Genomic DNA, 21,198 nt, shown 5'->3' on the forward strand with positions numbered 1-21,198 from the left:
CGACGTAATAATTCTGATGTATGATCTTGTCCACGACTGTTTCAATATGTCAGTGTCCCTTATATCATAACTGTAATATTGTTCATACTTTTGTTTTGTATATACTGTTGACTGTGATATTATTAACACTGCTGTTTTATACATGCTGTTGTTGCCCCTGATTGTATCACCATGTCCTCCACCACTGTGTCCCAACCTCTGGAAATTTGTACTTGTCTACAAATTGCCGCCTCAGTCGAACAGCGTGTCCTGTGAGTCACGATTCTCATGTAAATAGTTAATTTCCTATGTACTAGGCTTGCCGCTCTTTGAGCGTAATAAAATCATTTAAAAAAAGATACCATCCCAATACCCTTTCATCAACCTATCTCCCAACTCCTTTTCCACCCACGTTCTCCTTACCTCTTCGTTTCTCATTCTATCCAACCTAGTAACCCCTATCATACTTCTCAGGCACCTCATCTCAAACACAGACTCCTCTCTTATGTTCCATGTTCCTGCCCCATACAGTGTTGTTGGCACAATAACTCCTTCATACAATCCCCTCTTAGCATCCATTCACAAATGTCTATTTTTCATTACATTTTTAATCCCCCAACGCATTTACTTGCTTCTCTCAATCTATATTCTATCTCCACCTCCACCCCTCCCTTTCCCATTACATTCACACCCAAGTATCTAAAACTGTCCACTTCCTCCAGTCTCTCTCCCTTTATACTCACTTCCAGTCTGCTGCCACCTTCTCCCCTCGTACATCTCATCACCTTACTTTTATCCATATTTATAATCAACTTCCTCCTTTCGCACATCTTCCCAAATTCTGACACTAACTTCCTCAATCCCTCCTCTGATCCTGCTACAAGCGCAGTGTCGTCAGCAAACAAGAACTGACTTATCTTCCATTTTTCTCCATTTTCTTTAACCATCCCCAATCCCCGACCCAGTACCCTTCCATTTACCTCTTGCACCACCCCATCCATGTATAAATTGAACAGCCAAAGTGACATAACACATCCCTGTCGAAGTCCCACCTTTACCTCAAACCACTCAGTCTCTCCATTTCTCATTCTAGAGGAGTGTCCAGACGAGCGGGCCTGATCGACGGACATGCGCGGTAATGGGCACATTTGACGGTCAAACGGTCAAATTGCCCGATTGCTCGTCGAGCGAAATCACTAAGGCGGTGCCCGGTAGTTGGAGCTTGGACCCTGCCAGACGCAAGTTAATATCGTGAACCCACATCCCACGTTTCTTTTTCTTTAGACACAAAGCGATTATCATGGTGTACAATGTCTTCTTGACAATGCTAGGTGCCATGTTTGTCGTACCGCACTCCACACGCTACTGGCATTGTCGGGCACGCCCAGCTATTCATCAATTCGGTCGTGTGGACAACATTCACTGGCAGTCTGGGACTGGCAGGCACGGCAGAATTTGCCCGCCAACCGCGCTGCCCGACGGACACACCCGATCGTCTGGACACGGCTTAACACAAGCTCTACTACTCTCGTAAAAACTCTTGACTGCTCTTAAAAGCTTTCCTCCTATTCCATATATCTGCAATACTTTCCATAGTGCCTTCCTGTCTACCCTGCCATAATCCTTTTCCAAATCCATAAATAAATGACCGTGATGAGTGAGGAGAAATAAGGAAGGATGAAGTCAAGGCAATTGTTAAGATGATGAGAATAGATAAGGCACCTGGTCTGGATGGATGCCATGCAGAATGTCTAAAAAAAAAAAGGAGGTACAGTGATGGTGGACTGGCTGGTGAGGTTATTTAATGTTTGCTGGAGAGAGGGTAGAGTGCCGGAGGAGTGCCTATATAGTTCCAGTTTACAAGGGAAATGGGGACAAGTGTGAGTGTAGTAGTTTCAGAGCGATTAGCTCGCTAAGTGTAGTTGGGAAGGCTTATGAGAGGATCTTAATTGAGAGGATTAGGAGAGGAACAGAGGGAGTGATTGGCGAGGAGTAGTGTGGATTTAGGACAGGTAGAGGTTGCGTAGACCAGATTTTTGTGGTAAGACAGATATGTGAGAAAGCTATAGGAAAAGGTAAGGATGTTTTTGGGCTTTTATGGATTTGGAAAAGGGTTGACGTGAAGGCACTGTGGGAGGACTTGCAGATATATAGGATAGGAGGAAAGCTTGTAGGAGCTGTCAAGAGTTTTTACGAGAGTAGTAGAGCATGTGTCATGATTAGAAATGGAGAGAGTGGTTCGAGGTAAAGGTGGGACTTCGTCAAGGATGCGTTATGTCGCCCTGGCTGTTCAACTTATACATGGATGGGGTAATGCGAGAGGTAAATGCAAGGATAGTGGGTCAGGGATTGGAGATGGTTAAAGAAAGTGCAGAAAAGTGGGAGGTGAGCCAGTTGCTGTTTGCGGACGACACTGCGCTTGTAGCAGGATCAGAGGAGGGACTGAGGAAGTTGGTGATAGTTTGGGAGAGTGTGTGAAAGAAGAAAATTGAAGATAAATGTGGGTAAAAGTAAGGTGATGAGATGACAAGGGGTGAAAGTGGCATCAGACTGGGAGCATTAAGGGAGAGCGACTGAAGGAAGTGGATAGTTTTAGATACTTGGGTGCAAATGTGGCAGGAAAGGGTGGAGTGGAGGTGGAGGTAGAATGTAGATAGAGAGAAGTGAGTAAATGCTTTGGTGGATTAAAGTGTAATGAGGAATAGACATTTGGGAATGGATGCTAAGAGGAGATTGTATGAAGGAGTGATTGTGCCAACAGCACTGTACAGTATGGGGCAGAAACATGGAACATAAGAGAGGAAGAGAGGAGTTTGAATGTGTTTGAGATGAGGTGTCTGAGAAGTATGATAAGGGTTACTAGGCTGGATAGAGTGAGAAATGAGGAGGTGAGGAGAACAGGGGTGGTAAGGGAGTTGGGAGATAGGGTGGATGAAAGAGTATTAGGATGGTTTGGACACATGGAAAGAATGAGTGAAGAAAGACTAGTAAAAGAGGTATGGAAGGCAGATGTGGAGGGAGTGAACATGAGGGGACGACATAGGATGAGATGGATGGATGGGGTGAAAGGGGCTTTGGGGAAGAGGGGAATGTCTGTTGAGGAAGGACGAGAGAGGACAGAGGACAGGGGTGAATGGAGAATGGTCGTATATGGATGATGTTGTGATGCATGAGGTGGAATATGTAGGGGGATGGGGGGTGAGGTAGTATGTGTGATCAAAATTTGACGCAGCCTGAAGGGATTTCTCCCCGTCTTCTCCTTTCTGCATGAGGGGGTGGATAGGGGGGGGTCGCCAATCTAATGAAGCGGCCTTGCTGTAGATCTTGCGACACTGCCTCTGACCTAGGGCAGTGGACAAGATGCAGAGAAGACCTGTCATCCAGTAGGAGCCAAGATAAGAGGGAGGGTGGAGGGGAGTGGAGTGTATTAGGAATGGAATGGGTGGGAATGTTTTTTTTATGCCTTTTTCTTTTTGGCTATCTCCCTTGTAAGGGGGAAATAGCCTTTGGTATATGTATTTATAAAGGCCCAAAAAACATCCTTACCTTTTCTATAAGCATTCTCATGTCTTACCACAAAAATCTGATCCACACAACCCCTACCTTTCCTAAACCCACACCCTTCCTCGGCAATTACTCCCTCTCCTAATCCTCTTAATTAAGACCCTCCCATAAGCCTTCCCAACTACACTTAACAAACTGATCCCTCTGAAACTACTATACTCAGGGCCCCAACAAGGGGATAGGCAGGGGGCAATGCCAGGGGGCAGCACTTTTGGTGAAAAAAAGGTAAGGCAAATTCCCCCAAATGTACTTTTAATGCATGGTTTTTCATGAGTTGTGTGTATAAATGTTTTGTGGATGAATGTTACATGTGAATCGTGCTAGTGACCATCAGATGTGGAAGGTGGTGGTAGTGGTGGTGTGTGGGGGGTGCAGCACTTAGCCACTTACCCATGTCAGGGCCCTGACTACACACACAGTTGTCCCCTTTTTCCTTGTAAAGTAGAACTATACAGGTACTCCCCCAGTCCTCCAGCACACTACCTTCTCTTATACAAACGTGTCCATACCAATACTTTTTTGAGTGACTGTACATGAATGGTGTGGTGCAGGAGGTAAATGCAAGGGTAATAAGCAAGGGACTGGAGACAAAGAAAATGGAGAAAAGTGGGAGGTAAACCAGTTGTTTGCTGAATTCACTGTGCTAATGGCAAGATCAAAGGCAGGATTAAGGACGTTTGTGGAGTTTGAGTTGTACGAGAGGATAAAGTTGAAGGTATATGTGGGTAAAAGTATGGCGATAAGATATACAAAGGAAGAGGATGACAGCAATTTGGAAGTATTACAGGAGAGAGGCTGGAGGAAGTGGATAGCTTTAGATACTTGGGCTCACGTGGTGGGAAACAGAGTGGAGGTTGTAGATTGAGAGGCAAGTGCCTTGGGGAATTAAAGTGTAATGAGAAATAAACATTTGGGAAGGGATGGTTTTGCTGACAGCACTGTATGGGGCAGAGACATGGAACGTAAGAGAGGAAGAATTTCAAGGTGTTCAAGGTGAAATGTCTAAGTATGGTTGGTGTGACAATGTTGGACAGTGAGAAACAAAGTGAGGAGGGCTGGGATGGAAAAGGAGATAGGGTTGATGAAAGAGTATTGGGATGGTTTGGACACATGGAAAGAATGGGTGATGAAAGATTAGTAAAAAAAAAAAGTGTGGAAGGCAGAGGTGGAGGTAGTGAATATGAGGGGACAACCGAGGACGAGACAGATGGATGGGATCAAAGGGACAAGCAGGAGTGATGACTGTATATGGACAATATTGTGATACAAGGGAGTGGGTGAGGGACAGGAGGGGGAGGTTAGGGAGTGGTTATATATGAATATTTTGGCACAGCCCAAAGGGATTTCTCAGTCTTCAATGTTGCTGCATGAGGGGATGGAGAGGAGGGGTGGCCAATTAAATGAAGTGGCTTTGCTGTCTTGCTGCATTGTTTCCGGCCCTGGGGGATAGGCAATATGCAAGGATTACCTATCATACAGGAGGAGCCAAGATGAGAGGGAGGGAGGTAGGGAGGGAGGGGTGGTGAATGGGGGTGGAATTATGCCTTTTGACTTGGCTACCTCTCTTGTGTGAGGGAAAAAACTCTTGGTATATGATGTATGTACTAAAAGTCCATCAGGAGATACTACTAACCCTTTCTGAGACAAGTACCACAACAAACTTACTGATGTACATATGATATGTACCTTCAAAGTAATCAGTGTTACATCATTAGAGATAAAATGTGGTGAAAATATATTAGGTTGTCAGTTCACTAATCTAGGTTGGTTTTTTTGTAGAACCACAGATGTTGGGGTAATATGGGAAAACAAATTTATTTCATAAAAACAATTTATTCTATTACTGCATTGTTACATACACACTTTCACTCGTTGCACATAAATGAAACATACTTGTATACTTCCATATCAAGCACACAGTATCCCACATCTGTGTCAACAATGCCATTAGTACCTTTAGTAATTCATCTCTGGTTGTCAGTATTTATGTATTTATCCATTTTTATTTTTTATTTATTCATTTACTTTTTTTTTTACAAAACCCTTTAGCCTCCTGAATATTAGTCCTTGTTTTTCTTTGGTGGACGGTAAACTCCTACAACTACAGCGTGATCTCGCTCATATGGTTCCAAAGTCAACTGCTCCTGTGGCTTAAGCTGGTCTGCCTGTAATTTCTTGATTTCCCCTGCAAAGACAGCTTCTGCTGGTGCTGTAGAGTCTATGCAATTGGCCTTGATAGAAATTACATAGTGCCCACCATTTTTCAGGAAATACTGAGCATTGATGGCCACAATACGGGCCTGATCAGGCTGTGCAACATCAGCAAATATGCAGTCTACCATGCTGACAATCATGCGGTATTTGTGAGGATGACGTGCATCCTCCACAATGGGCACAACATTGGTTCGCTTCTTTGCCATATTCACCAAATCACGTCCAGAGCGGTGTGAAAATTCCACAGCGTACACTACACCGTCCTGAAAACAAAAGGCAGGATGAAAACATTAATTTAAACAAACATCAATATGTGCCATATCATAAAGTGAACACCCTTCCAAGAGGCATTATAACAATTCTAATTACATTAAAAGAATGATGACCTGAGGAAAGGAGGGAGGAAGAAGGGGAACAGGCATGTCAGGGAAGAGGAAAAGATGCTATGGACTTTTGTTAACCAGCACTTCTTTCTTTGTGGACAATTGGACACTTTGTACATTATCATATATTAGTTGGTCAAGTGTATTTATAATTTGATTACTTGTCCTGCCCAGGTTTTGGTGTAAAGTCTGAGCTTTTAATGGGAAAAAATGGAGAGAAACGTGTTATTCTGCTTCTGTTAATGGACAATTGTAGTCTTTGGGAGGAGGTATAAAATCTGGGGTAATTGTGATTCAAGGGTAGTCTTACTTTACAAATGAAGAGCATACTGACAGTGAGACCTTTTGGTCCACAACTAAGTATGATTCAGATGCTAATAATAGATCAACAAAATGAACAATTATGGGTTCACCAATGGTAAGTCATGTGTAACTATCCTTTTATACGTTAATGGCTACAAGGCAGCACATTACAATGATAATTATGAATACCTTGACTTTAGCTAAGTGTTCGACAAGGTACTACCAGAGACTACTAAATAAAACTGCACCCCATAGCATTGGAAGTGTTTGAATGGATTTTACACATGCACACACGCACACACACATCATGAGGTTTTTCCCCCTTATATGGGAGGCATCAAAAGGCATATCCACTCACACCCATTTCATCCCCACATACTCCACTCCCATTCACCCCCACTCCTTCCCTCTTTACTTGGCTCATACACAATGATCCCTGCATCTCACCCACCCCCATCCCCCACCCACTCCCATTTATCACAGCATCATCTATAAACAACCATTCTCCACTCAACCCTATCTTCTGTCATTTATTCAGTGACCCCCCTCTCTGTCCCCTCATGCAGAAAAAGAGAAGACAGGAAGAAATCCCTCTGGGCAGTGTCAAAATATCATTCACTCATGCTCTGTAACCACCCCCCATTCCCTTCCATGTACACACTGAACAGCCAAGGTGACATAACACATCCTTGGCGAAGTCTCACCTTTACCTCAAACCACTCTCTCTATTTCTAATTCTAAAACAGGCTCTACAACTCTTGTAAAAACTCTTGACTGCTCTCAACAGCTTTTCTCCTATCCCATATATCTGCAAGACCTCCCATATTGCCTTCCTGTCTACTCTGTCATAATCCTCTTCCAAATCCATAAAGGCCCAAAAAAAATCTTAACCATTTGCTAAAGTTTTCTCATTTATGTCTTACCACAAAAATCTGATCCACACAACCCCTACCTTTCCTTAACTCACTTTGTTCCTCACCAATCTCCCTCCTAATCCTCTCAATCAAAACCCTCCCATAAACCTTTAACTACACACAGCAAACTCATCCCTCTGAAACTACTACAATCGCACTTGTCCCCTTTTTCCTTGTAAAGCAAAACTATGCAGGCACACTTCTAGTCCTCTGGCACTTTCTCTTTTAGACAAACATTATACAACCTCACCAGCCAGTCCAACATCACTGTATCTCCCTTTTTAAGATACATTGCATGACACCCATCTAACACAGGTGCCTTACCTGCTCTCACCATTTTAAAAACAGCTTTCTCCTCATTTTTTCATATTTATCCTGTTTTCCTCATTCACCACTGTCATTTTCTTTGTGCCTACCACTGCAACCACCTTTCTCTCCAAGTACTTCACATTTTGCAACTCCCTACTCTATTTTGGCCATCTTCTTCTTACTGCCACTTCTTCCATTATCATCTCTCCATCAGCACCTTTTACCTTTTCTTCTCCAATTGATTCATCTCCCCTTCCTCTCTTGATTTTCTTCCAAAACATCTTTTTATTACTTTCAAAAATTCCTGTCATACCCTTTCCCCATCTCTCCTTTATCATATTTTACTTCTCTTCTTTTTTCTTTGTACTTCTCTCATTAGCTACCTCCCTTGTAAGGAGGGAAAAAGCCTTTGGTATACATATATGTATATACTTATGTTTCTCATCCTTCTTTACAACCAATCTGTGATTACTCATTTTTTCTCTTCTATAACCATTTTTGCTTCATCATCCCACCACTAACTACTCTTTCCTTCCTTCTATTTCCTTCCATCCTCCTTGTTTCACACAGCATCTTTGCACACCTTGTGACTTCCTCCTTGAACCATCCCCATTCCTCCTCCACTCCTAGCTCTACTCTATCCTTCCCTTCCTCCTACTCTTCTCTCAGCTTCTTGTACTTTTCCTTCTCATTTAAGCAGTTTACTTTAAGCACCTCCCTACCTTCCATCCTTTCCCCCTTTGTCCATCTATACTCCACTTTCAACTTACCTTCCACCATTTTTTGTAATATTTCAACTTTTTTAAACAAGTTATGATAATGTTCTATTTACAAAAATATAATTTCAGGTGTCTGATGGCCATTGCCCAGGTCTCCTACAAGAGCCCAGGGACAACAGATTGATTTCTTCCACGGGGTGCTAAAATGAGAGAAGGAATGGGTTTTGACTAGTTGTGGGATCGGTGTGGGATAGGTACGGGATAGGTGAGGAATGGGTATGTGTATGCTTAAACACTGCCACTTCCCATATGTAAAAAGGCACATGTATTTCATCTACACATGAAATCCTCAAAGCCCCCAACTTTTTTGGTTCTATCTTCCAATATGCTGTGAATATGTCATTAATACCTACCCCAACTACCTTTAAACTGAGAAAACTTCAGTGCAAGGTAACAGTAACTAAGAAGACTTAAGGGAATGGAAAAGCTGTTGTGGTACAAGAAAAATTGAAAGAGGACAGTAATGAAGGACAAATATTAGTTATAAGTGGACCATCATTCCTTTATCATTGGAAATTTAACTCCAGTCTTGAAAATAACTTAGGGCTGCAGGGATATCACTGCATTCCCTACAGTACTGGCTACATGAAAATGTTCAAAAGATCATATATAACTAAAAATATGTACAAAATACTTACTGGCCCAACCACATCTGACACATGAGAGACTGTGGTTCCATTAGCAGCTCCTAGGTACAAAACCCTGGTACCTGGTGGCATCCATATATTACCGACACCACCAACAATTGCTGCTGCAAGTTTCGATCGGAAAGGATTCCACACTCTGTACTCTAACTTTTCACCTTCTTCCTGCAATTGCAATATTCAATATAACAATTAATATTAAAATTCTTTCAGTAAATAAGTAGGTTTTGTAAATAAAGGCTAACCCATGAATCCATGCACGTTAACAGGAGATTCAATTAGTTTCTTACTCATCCATATACAACATGAAAAGCATTCAATGTGACAATACTAAAATTCAGACTTATTAATCATATAGCTACTTTATATTTCATTTAGTTTGTTTCCTTTATATCCCAATTAGTTTATATCCTTAACTTTTCATTGGAGAAACATGATTGACAACAGGAACTCTAGTCCCAGTCAAGATCTACACTAGTTCACGTGCAAGTACATTACCAAATGCTATTGCATACTTGTTAATAATTTTCATTTTTCACAAATTCATGCATTCTCTTTTAGGTCAGCTTATCACTTGTGAGAGATATGTCATATCTACTAACCTCAACACTAATCCTTTTTTCACCATATACACTTTCTCCAACAACCATATTTCGTGTAACAAGAACATCTTCTTTCCCACGGGCAATGAAAATTCCCTCATGCCTGTGTGGTTCAACCATCACAGTACGTCCACCACGGAAACCACCTGCAACACAGGACCATTTCAAAGTTTATAAATTTCAGTTTTCAACATTAACATGGGTGTTAATTTCAAACAATGACATCATTACATTAATAAAATTTAACATACCTCTTCCACCTCCACGGCCTCTGCCTCCAAATCCACCACGGCCCCTGCCTCCTCCACGGTCACCGCCACCACCTCTTCCACCTCTAAACCCTCCTCTTCCACCTCCACGACCTCCATCGAATCCTCCTCTTCCTCCTCCTCTACCTCCACCCCTGCCTCCAAATCCACCACCTCTTGGAGAAAAACCTGCAAAATAAAATTGTTAACTCTTGAATTAAGCAAGATTTAAGTAAATATTTTTAAGTTCACCTGCAGTACATTTCTGGTTTAGGCTAGTAATGTACATACATATACCAAGGCTTTTTCCCCCTTACAAGGGAGGTAGCCAAAAAGGAAAAGGCATAAAATCATTCACACCCATTCCATCCCTGAATACACTCCACACCCGTCAACACTCCCTCTTATCTTAACACCTCCTGGATGACAGGTCATCCCTGTACCTTGTCCACTGCCCTGGGTCAGAAGCAGTGTCGCAAGACACAGCAAGTAATGTGACTCGTAAACAAGATTTCAAACCCATACCACTCAATAGCCTGTATACTTAACATCTAACATTTGAGTACCAAATGTAAAATTCTAACTGAATGAAAACACCTATGTAGATAAAATTCACTACCTGGTATGTATAGCTCAATGGTGCAGTTCCCAGTCTGTCATATTATTGTTTGGTAATATTGTGCAACTTTCTCAAATATTCAAAAACAAGTCTAGATTATGATTATCCCCATTGGCAGTTTAATATCATAGTTCAATTGCAGCATCATGAAATTCTCCTAAGTACACAGAGTATTCTGATAGTTTCTTGATTGGTCATTCTATGATCTATGATTCATGATTTACCTGAGAAACCCTAGCATAATGGTAGTTGTTTAAAAGCACCTAAATACTTCTTCCATTTTCTGAAATGTTCTATGAAGCCATATATAAACAAGGTTTCTCTGCCCATCCTCTCAGTACCAAATGGGGATGCCTTGTGTTCTTATTTCTCAAATATTGTCTGGAAGTTTTATTTTAACCACTTCAGTACAAGTCAAATTCTTACGTGCAGCATCAGCTGCCATTTGTGCAATGCATCATACTACTCGCATTATAAAATATAGTCATTGCTGTATTACTCATTCCCTTTTACTATGAGTAATAATAAACACAGAAAATGTGACCAAACCAGTTCACAGAATCAGGAGGTAACTTGTGTATATATATACCATTGGCATTTTTCCCTCTTACAAGGGAGGTAGCCAAAAAACAAAGTCATAAAAATCACTCCCACCCATTCCATCCCAAACATACTCCAATCCACCACCTTCCCTTCCTCTTATCTTGGCACCTCCAGGATGACAGGCCATCCCTGCACCTTGTCCACTACCCTGGGCCAGAAGCAGTGTCGTAAGACACAGCACATCCACAGCAAGGCTGCTTCATCAAATCGGCAACCCCCCCCCCTCCATCCCCTCATGCAGAAAAGAAGGTGGAGAGAAATCGCTTCAGGCTACATCAATTTATTTCTCAAAGCCCCACAAATTTACTAATGCTCACCATGACTACATAATTGCAGTACAAAACAGCCCGGTAATAGACAGTTGGAACAAGTTAGATGAGAAAGTGGTGTGTGCAAAAACAATACATGAATTTAAAAATAGTTTAGATAAAACGAGATATGAAAACAGGACACCATGAGCATAGCTCCCCTTCCCGTAAAATACAACTAGGTAAATACACTGTGACAGTACCATCAATCATACTTCCTTAAACTGTTTGCACCATGACGGTGCTGCCAATAACACACCGCTTGTTATTTGTACAGCCACAATGGGAATGCCATATTTCAGTATTTTTTTTAGAAGTGCACACCTATGCGATATAGCATTAGAAAATTATCAATTTTCTAAATCATAATACATCAATGTAATATACATTTTTGTTGGTGGAAATAAATAAAAAAAACTGCTAAAAACAAATATACTGCCAAACGAAGTTGCATGCATAGGATCAAAACATTGTCGTCTGTCCAGTCCAGTTACTGTCAGTTAGACAATGGCTTTCACATTGTGTATCAGGTGTTCTCCAGCTCTGGGTAAGCACTGTTACAAAGACAATAGGGCTTCTTTGGACTTCATGAGTGAACACAGGAATCTGCCGTCGTCTGTTAATTGCCTGAGGTACAATAATAATTAGGCCATCAGTATCTGTGACGACGACCCAGATGATCTTTAGAATTAGAGGTACCGAATTACTAAATACATGTTAGGTTACATAGGTTAGGTTAGAACAGACGAATCCATCATCCTTTCATTCCTTCAACCTCTGCATCTATCAAAACAAACATGGCATATCATTCAATCATCACTACTTCATTCATTAGTAAATCTGTCTTAGCAGCTTTTTTGTTATTGATTTCCGCCAAGAAAATCACGTTACATTGATGTATTATAATTTATGAAATTAATCATTTTCTATTGTTATATCGCATAGGTATCTCTAAAAATTTACCCATATTTCTTTTTCATAAACATGCATCTTTATATTCTCTGTGCACCATGAACTGCCATGTAATTGTCTAACCCAAACACTACTTTCCCATCATGCCCTTAAAACTAGGTTAGCTAGATCAACATGAAAATGGAATTCCTGATATTTGAGCTGAAGTAGTTCTCATTGGATGCATAAAGTCACTATGAGTACAATGCAATTTGAATTATCCATCTAGCTGTCCTAGTTCCCGAGATATTGCATTTTGAAAGGTACCAAATCAGGTCTATTTTGTCCCAGGAAATAGGGCCAAAGTGTGTAGCAAAGTCCATATACATAACATTGTTTGTAACAACACTTTTGGAAACGTAGTGCCAAATTGACCTGAGAGGTTGGAAGTGCCCTAGACTTAGTTTTACAAGCATCAGAAAGTTGGGAGAACTAAGAAATAACTATTACCTTGATTAGCCAATATGGCAGAAATCCAATATGGTGACCCAAGGAATGACATATCAGCAAGTACAGTTATTCACACAATGTTCAATGGCAAGATATAACTGGATTATACTACCTTACATTAGGTTAGAGTACCAGTATAGATCATGATAAAGCATGCAAAGATGATCCGACGGACACGTCTGCATCAGCGGCTGAGATGCCACAATACATTTAACGTTGTCGTTACCCGACCTGATAGAAAAACTCATTTTCTACTTATGATTTCTCAGCTCTCCCGTGATACCCTGCACTGATTTTGGTATCAGAATATTCTGTGAGACTAGTAGTTTCCGTTTATTTGGGTCTGTTACCCGTTTACTGGAGTTTTCTAGCTCATTTTTCTCGTTGAAACATGAACAAAATTTTGATTTACTGCTGAATGCAGGCTGCCATGTTTTTTGCATATTTCTATGTACCAATATGTAACTGATGATGTGATTGGTTGAAACTTTTTATGATCATAGTACAATACACTCACGAGACTTTTTTATTAATTAAATTTTCCGCAATATGTAAATTTGGCCGTTTGAATGGGGTGCGCATAAAATGACACGCTATTGGCAGATGTCATAGACAGTGTCGCCTCTAGCGGTGTTTGACCTAGCTAACTAGGTATTTATAAAGATGTATAATACTAATCTCACAGCTGTCATTCTTACCTATCATCTTGTCTTGTTGTTTTGGTGTTAACTCCATCTTTTGTATGATGAGAAGTGTATTTGAAGTTTCTTTGTCATGTGGTCATCTGCTAACTTTTATCATTCTAAGTAAGGTATATGTTCAGTTTTGCACATGGGCATGATATAGCTTTAGAAAATTAAATATTAATTTTGTAAATAATAATACATGAACGTATTATGCACTTTTCTGGTCAGAAATGAAAATAAAAACTACCTTGCTACAAGCAAATCTGCTAACAAAGTCGGTAGCATAGGATCAGAATGCCATCTTGTCGTCTGTCAAGTGTTTGCCATCTGCCCGGTCTACTTGAAACGTCAGTTACAAGATGGACATCACTGCCTCGGTACTTCCGGCAGTACCTCAGGAGGTACATTTTCTTGAAGCAATGCTATGGAGCTGAAATCCATGCATTCCTTCAAGCTGCAAAAACCTTGTACACCCCGCAATCTGAGTCATTGAAAAGCCCGCCAACATCTCTCATGACGATGACGAGGATGATCCAGATGACATATACACGGCAGGTACTGATTTATTAAACACAGGTTATGTTATGTTAGGTTAGACAAATTTCAATTTATCATCATTTCATTTCTTCGATGTAGGCATCATAACAAACATGGCGTACCATTCGTCTGGCGTGACTTCATTACTTATGAAATCTATTTTAGTAACTTTTTTTTCCGCCCACAAAATTGCATATTACGTTGATACATCATAATTTACATAATAATTCATTTTCTATTGCTATATTGCACCCATGTGCAAAACTGAACATTTACCCTAAGTAATTCTACCCCCATATATAAATATCTGCAGTTAATGGCTGAACACCTTTATATTTACCAAACTGGGTTAAGTTAGATTAGGTTAAGTTAGGTACTACAAATGCAATTCTTTAGCTAGATCTTATTATGAGTATTCTGAATCCCATATACAGGTACCACAAGTCATTATTAGCATAGCAATTTTTAAACAATTTTAGAAATTTTTCACAGGTTTCACAGCTGCAATTCTTTCCTAATCATAAGCTACCTCTATATTCTGAGTATTTAGAACCCATTACATAAGTACTGCAAAATTAACAAACATCGGTATTGGCTTTTAACAGGGGCTGCCAATTATCAATATTTACCCAAAACTTAAAACTGGTGGTTTTAAAACATGCCTGCAATATAAACTGGAATAAGCATTATTGCAATCATACCAAACACTATTAGACAACTTAAGCATTTTGAAATTTAATCTTAGCACGTTAGTAAAAATTCACCAAGATGTTAGGTTTGCCAGCCAACTCGGTCCATCGCCAACTTGGCCCATTAGCTGCTTGTGACACCATCTTCATTTTGATAGATGTGGAGCCGAATTGGTCAAGTAGATGGGCCAAGTTGACCCTACAGTACACCGTTGTTAGGGTCTGGTGTATCCCGGTCTCACTAAACGCCGACCAAAGTCGACCAAAACCACACAATGACAGGTTTTGCTCAAATGCATAATTTATATATATAAAATACCATATGGTTGCATTATTTGACCTATTTTCTTTAAAATGTGTGACTTCTATGTAAAATGATCAAAGAGAAGTTACGTTTTTATCCTTTGCAAAATTACCAACCGGCAACCAACGCCGACCAAACCCAAACAATGACGGCTTTTGCTCAAATGTATAATTTTAAATAAAAATTAGCATATGGTTGCATTATTTGACCTATTCTCTGTAAAATGTGTGATTTCCATGTAAAATCATCAGAGAAGTTACGTTTTTATCCTCTGCAAAATTACCAACCACCGACCAACGTCGACCAAAACCACACAATGACGGTTTTTGCCCAAATGCATAATTTATATATAAAAAATAGCATATGGTTGCATTATTTGACCTATTTTCTTTAAAATGTGTGACTTCCATGTAAAATCATCAAAGAGAATACGTTTTTGTCATTTGAGCAAAAGCTGTCATTGTTTGGGTTTGGTCGGCGTTGGTTGCCGGTTGGTAATTTTGCAGAGGATAAAAACGTAACTTCTCTTTGATGATTTTACATGGAAATCACACATTTTAAAGAAAATAGGTCAAATAATGCAACCATATGCTATTTTTTATATATAAATTATGCATTTGATAAAAAAAACATCATTGCGTGGTTTTGGTCGGCATTTAGTGAGACCCGTGTATCCAATGATACAAACACCAACTGGACAAGCGACTGATGAACCACAAATTTGATTTGATTTGGTTTATTTAAATAAAATAATTTCACAAGCAATTCAAGCCCATACCAATACAAATGAAGTAATAGACATATACAATTATATATTATATAAACTGAGTCACAGGTAAGAATATCATAATTTGATAATACACAACACTAACCAGGGATAACTAAAAAAAAAAAAAAATGAGTGGCTTACTTCCATTAAGGTCTCAGGATATACTAGCACATCTCCAACTACTCTGCGAATTTAGAAACAATGAGCTGACTTGGAGTTGATGCTTTCTCTCATAGCACGAAATCATACACAGTAAACAGCTATTTCTCCACCCGTGTTAAAAGCATATATATGACCTTACGCAGGTTTATTCAACTTTACTTCGAGCATACCAGGTGACTTCAACCCCATCTTTCTTTATAAATAATCCTTATACATTTGAGTTCGCTTTAACTCGCTGAAAAATATAATTTCAACTAAAACCCTTACCAGGCTTACCCATACTTAGCCCACGTGTTTCTTGTAAACAATTCGTTCTCGCTTGTACACCGCTGAACTCAACCGTCCCTAGTTCCCAACTCAATTAATTATTTTGTTTTAGTCGTTAGATTTTATGAAACATATATGATAATATATAATGATTATATAATGAAATATAAAAATCTATAATGACGTATTATGATATATATGGAATATATAATATATTGTAGGAAATATATACGATATACGATACATTATAAATAACATATAATACTTAATGAGGACCACAATGAAAATAAAGTTTCAAATTTTGCTCTGTGTCATCCTTACAATTTTATACATTGTATTTTTATATATGTGTATTCGATTGCAAAATAGAAAATAAAATAAACTAATGTGTGCATAACATATAATATTTAATGCGTAATACATATGATATATAATATACAATACATTATAATATATAATAATGTATAATATAAAATATATAATATTTAGTATATATTACACCCTATCCGAGAAGTGACACCTTGACTTGGTGGGTAGGCTTAAGATGCTAATCCTAATGATTACAAAAGTTATGTCGATTGAGAGGAAATATATGTAGGGTCACCCATATCGAACAGGTTTAAAAAAAAATCAGACAAAGCAGGTCACACACACAGTCGCAGGACCCACTGCTAATTGACATGTTCCTGATGGTGAGCAGGGAAATTCCTCATAGATATATGGGATGCCGTTATAATGACGGCGTGGACCATTTGGAACCCTATAGATATATAGGGCTTCACCTAATATAATGAATAAGGTGACACCAGAGAAATATCTCACCAGAAATCGGTTGGCAGGGAGGTGAGATTACTACCAAAATCCCTTCACAGCAACCATGAGTAGCACAACAAAAACAAAACCGGGTATTCCTCTTAGATCATCGTCTCCTAAAGGTCCAACCGCATAGCCTCGTGTGCTTACGGGCAATGTGCCACCGAATGTGAGCACTGTCCAAGCAGATCCAAGTCTTGGACATTAAACAACATGAAGAAAATCAAAATCTATACTTACATCGTTAGAACTCTTTCAGAAGACCACAGGCTAGAGAGTTTAATGGAAGAACTAGACAACATCAAATGGGACATCGTAGGACTGAGTGAAGTCCGAAGAGCCGAAGTAAAATTTATACAATTACAAGATGGTCACCACCTGTTCTACTATAACCTAGAGGTAAGGACAAAGAAAGATCTAGTGGAGTAGGATTCTTAATAAACCAAGAGGTTGCTGGTAACGTAATCAAGTTCAGTAGTTTATCGAACAGGGTAGCTTGGACTGTGATTAGGCTGTGTAAAAGGTACACTCTACAAATAGTTCAAGTTTATGCACCAACTTCACAGAATTCAGACGATGAAATTGAGTCCTTCTATGATGATTATGTCAGGGAATTAATAAAGAAAAAAGTAAGTACATGTTGGTAACAGGAGACTTTAATGCTGAAGTGGGGAAGAAGATGGGAAATGAATCGTGCATCGGGAAGTTTGGAGTAGGTGAAAGAAATGATAGAAGCGAGATGTTAGTAAAATTTGCAGAGAACTACAACATGAGAATAATGAACACTTTCTTCCAAAAGCATATAGGTCGTGAATAGACCTAGAGAAATCCAAATGGAACAACAGAGAACGATGTAGACTTCATATTAGGAGATGAGAGCAAGAGCGTTAGCAATGTTACGGTCATATACGAATATAAAGTCAACATAGGTAGTGACCATAGAATGATAGGTTGCACAGCTAAATGCAATTTTAGAGTTGAAAGAAATAAACTACTTTTAAAAAAAGAAAATAAGCCTTGCAAAGGTTAAGAATGATAAGGAGAAAATTCAGTTAGAAAATAAAAGTATATTCAAAGCTCTAATAACTATCGAGGACACCGTCGAAGATATGAATTTGAATTTAGTGAATATCATTAGGGAATCGGCAGAGAAAGTAGGAAGTACAAAAAATATTAGAGAAAACAAATACTCCAAAGCTACAAATTACCTAATTAAATGAAGGACCATGCAGATTAAAAACAGGAGAGACGAAATAGTAAGAGTAGAACTTGTGGCAAGCCCTTCCTTACTTAATTATTGTATATATTTATTGTATATGTATCTCCTTTATTGTATATGTAACACTTCGTTATTACACATGGGTACTTAATATCAACATATACTTATTGTAAATGTTTTGTATAAGTAAGCCTATGTAGTCATTACATTATATAAGTGCCCTATACATAATTATATAACCGATTATATATACGTCATTAGGCGTACGCTCCAGGCGTATGCGTCATGCCAATTGTACGTCTCATAGCATTGAGGTATAAAATATGTTACCCTCAACCATTTTGCATGCATATTCCTCAGTATATGTAATTGTTCTATTGTTTCTGTATATTCTTATGTATATACCTAGAGATGCTTGTATGTATTGTTTTGCCTAATCTTTTTCCCGCCTGGCAACATTGTATCAGGAAATAGGGCACGGGCGCGTCATGATGCCCCAAGCATTCGCTTGTGAGAGATCACTTCCTGCCATACTTGTGTATAGACCTACGCAATAAACTCCTACCAGAAAATACTATGTGTTTGGCACTTACCACAAACTAAAGAAGCTTATCAACAAAAGGCAGAGATCAGAGAAAAGAAAGAGAAACATGGATGAAATAGAGGAAAGTATTTGGAAAGGTAAAAGTATTAAAGGGACCGAGCGCAGACATGTTTTAGGAAGACAGCAAATTATATGTTTGAAAGATAGGTCTATGTCTTCCGTATTTGTATGTCATCATGGCTTATCGTCGTGCCGAGTGATTACCTTAATGTGTCATCAGTCCCGATATAACTCGTTCCCTCACACATTTCTTATATCTGGGACCCGTAATTCTGAGTGTTGGCTACTCTATTTTCCTACAATATCCTACAATGCAATATATATATATATATATATATATATATATATATATATATATATATATATATATATATATATATATATATATATATATATATATATATATATACCAAAGGTTTTTCCCCCTTACACAGGAGGTAGGCAAAAGAAAAAGGCATAGAAACCACTCCCACCCATTCCACCCCTAACATACTCAATTCCCTCCACCCTCTTATCTTGGCACCTCCTGGATGACGGGTCATCCCTGCATCTTGTCCATTGCCTTGGGTCAGAAGCAGTATCGCAAGACACAGCACATCCACAGCAAGGCCGCTTCATTAATTCGGCGACCCCCCCCCACTCTCCGTCCCCTCATGCAGAAAAGGAGAAGACGGGGAGAAATCCCTTCGGGCTGCGTCAATATATTTCTCATACATACTCCCTCACCCCCATCCCCCACCCACTCCCCTTCATGCATCATAGCATCATCCATACACAACCCTTCTCCATTCACCCCTATCTTCTGTCCTTCCTCAACAGACATTCCTCTCTTTCCCAATGCCCCTTTTACCCCATCCATTCATCTCATCCTAGGACGCCCCCTCATATTCACTCCTTCCACTTCTGCCTTCCATACCTCTTTTACTAATCTTTCTTCACTCATTCTTTCCATGTGTCCAAACCATCCTAATACTCTTTCATCAACCCTATCTTCCAACTCCCTTTCCACCCCTGTTCTCCTCCTCACCTCCTCATTTCTCATTCTACCTAGCCTAGTAACCCCTATCATACTCCTCAGGCATTTCATCTCAAACACATTCAAACTCCTTCTCTCTTCCTCTCTTATGTTCCATGTTTCTGGCCCGTACATTGCTGTTGGCACGATCACTCCTTCATACAATCTCCTCTTAGCATCCATTTCCAAATGTCTATTTCTCATTACACTTTTTAATCCCCCAAGGCATTTACTCGCTTCTCTCAATCTACATTCTACCTCCACCACACTCCTCCCTTTCCTGCCACATTTGCACCCAAGTATCTAAAACTATCCACTTCCTCCAGTCTCTCTCCCTTAATACTCACTTCCAGCCTGCTGCCACTCTCTCCCCTTGTACATCTCATTATTTTACATTTACCCACATTTATCTTCGACTTCCTTCTTTCACACACCTTCCCAAACTCTGTCACTAACTTCTTAAATCCCTCCTTTGATCCTGCTACAAGCGCAGTGTCGTCAACAAACAACAACTGGCTTATCTCCCACTTTTCTCCATTTTCTTTAACCATCTCCAACCCCCTACCCTTGCATTTACCTCTCGCACCACCCCCATCCACGTATAGATTGCACAGCCAGGGCGACATAACACATCCTTGACGAAGTCCCACCTTTACCTCAAACCATTCATTCTCTCCATTTCTAATCCTAACACAAGCTCTACTACTCTCGTAAAAACTCTCGACTGCTCTTAACAGCTTTCTTCCTACCCCATATATCTTCAATACCTCCCACAGTGCCTTCCTGTCTACCATGTCATAAGCCTTTTCCAAATCCATAAAACCCAAAAACATCCTTACCTTTTCCTATAACTTTCTCATATATGTCTTACCACAAAAACCTGATCTACACAACCTCTACCTGTCCTAAAATCACACTGTTCCTCACCAATTACTCCCTCTGTTCCTCTCCTAATCCTCTCAATCAACACCCTCCCATATATATTTTCTATCCAGACATTCCATATTCCATTGAACCAGTATTATAGTTTTTTTTTTTACCATTGCAATCTAATTTATTTACCATTTCCTCAATATGCCTTTGCAAATAGCTTCAAAATGCTTCTAAAATTGTTTACATTTCAAATCCCCCAGCTGATTCGGGTCGCTTCGCTCGCTTCCCACTCATGCATAGTTCAGCCACCCCTCAGTTATTTTTATATATAAGGCATAGTGAATATTTAATGAAGATATAGTGAACTCTAGTGAAGCTCTAATTACTTAA

General features: G+C 39.6%; 1 protein-coding gene across 2 annotated transcripts; it reads right to left on the bottom strand.

The window, feature by feature from the left end:
* Positions 1-5,356: 5,356 nt before the first annotated feature.
* Positions 5,357-16,430, bottom strand: Fib (rRNA 2'-O-methyltransferase fibrillarin). Of its 2 annotated transcripts, none has more exons than XM_076189157.1 (5): positions 16,294-16,430; positions 9,943-10,128; positions 9,692-9,837; positions 9,084-9,254; positions 5,357-6,020 (listed from the first exon to the last, which is right to left on the bottom strand). In XM_076189157.1, the coding sequence occupies exons 1-5, from the start codon at positions 16,295-16,297 to the stop codon at positions 5,604-5,606; spliced, it is 924 nt and encodes a 307-aa protein (XP_076045272.1). In that variant the 5' UTR covers positions 16,298-16,430; the 3' UTR covers positions 5,357-5,603. The 2 variants fall into 2 exon arrangements, with proteins under 2 accessions (XP_076045272.1, XP_076045271.1); XM_076189156.1 differs by having other exon boundaries at positions 16,285-16,312.
* Between the last annotated feature and the right edge of the window lie 4,768 nt (positions 16,431-21,198).

Source organism: Oratosquilla oratoria, chromosome 8 (assembly GCF_046742065.1).
Source record: "Oratosquilla oratoria isolate Oo_2021 chromosome 8, ASM4674206v1, whole genome shotgun sequence".
In the NCBI taxonomy this organism is placed as follows: Eukaryota; Metazoa; Arthropoda; class Malacostraca; order Stomatopoda; family Squillidae; genus Oratosquilla; species Oratosquilla oratoria.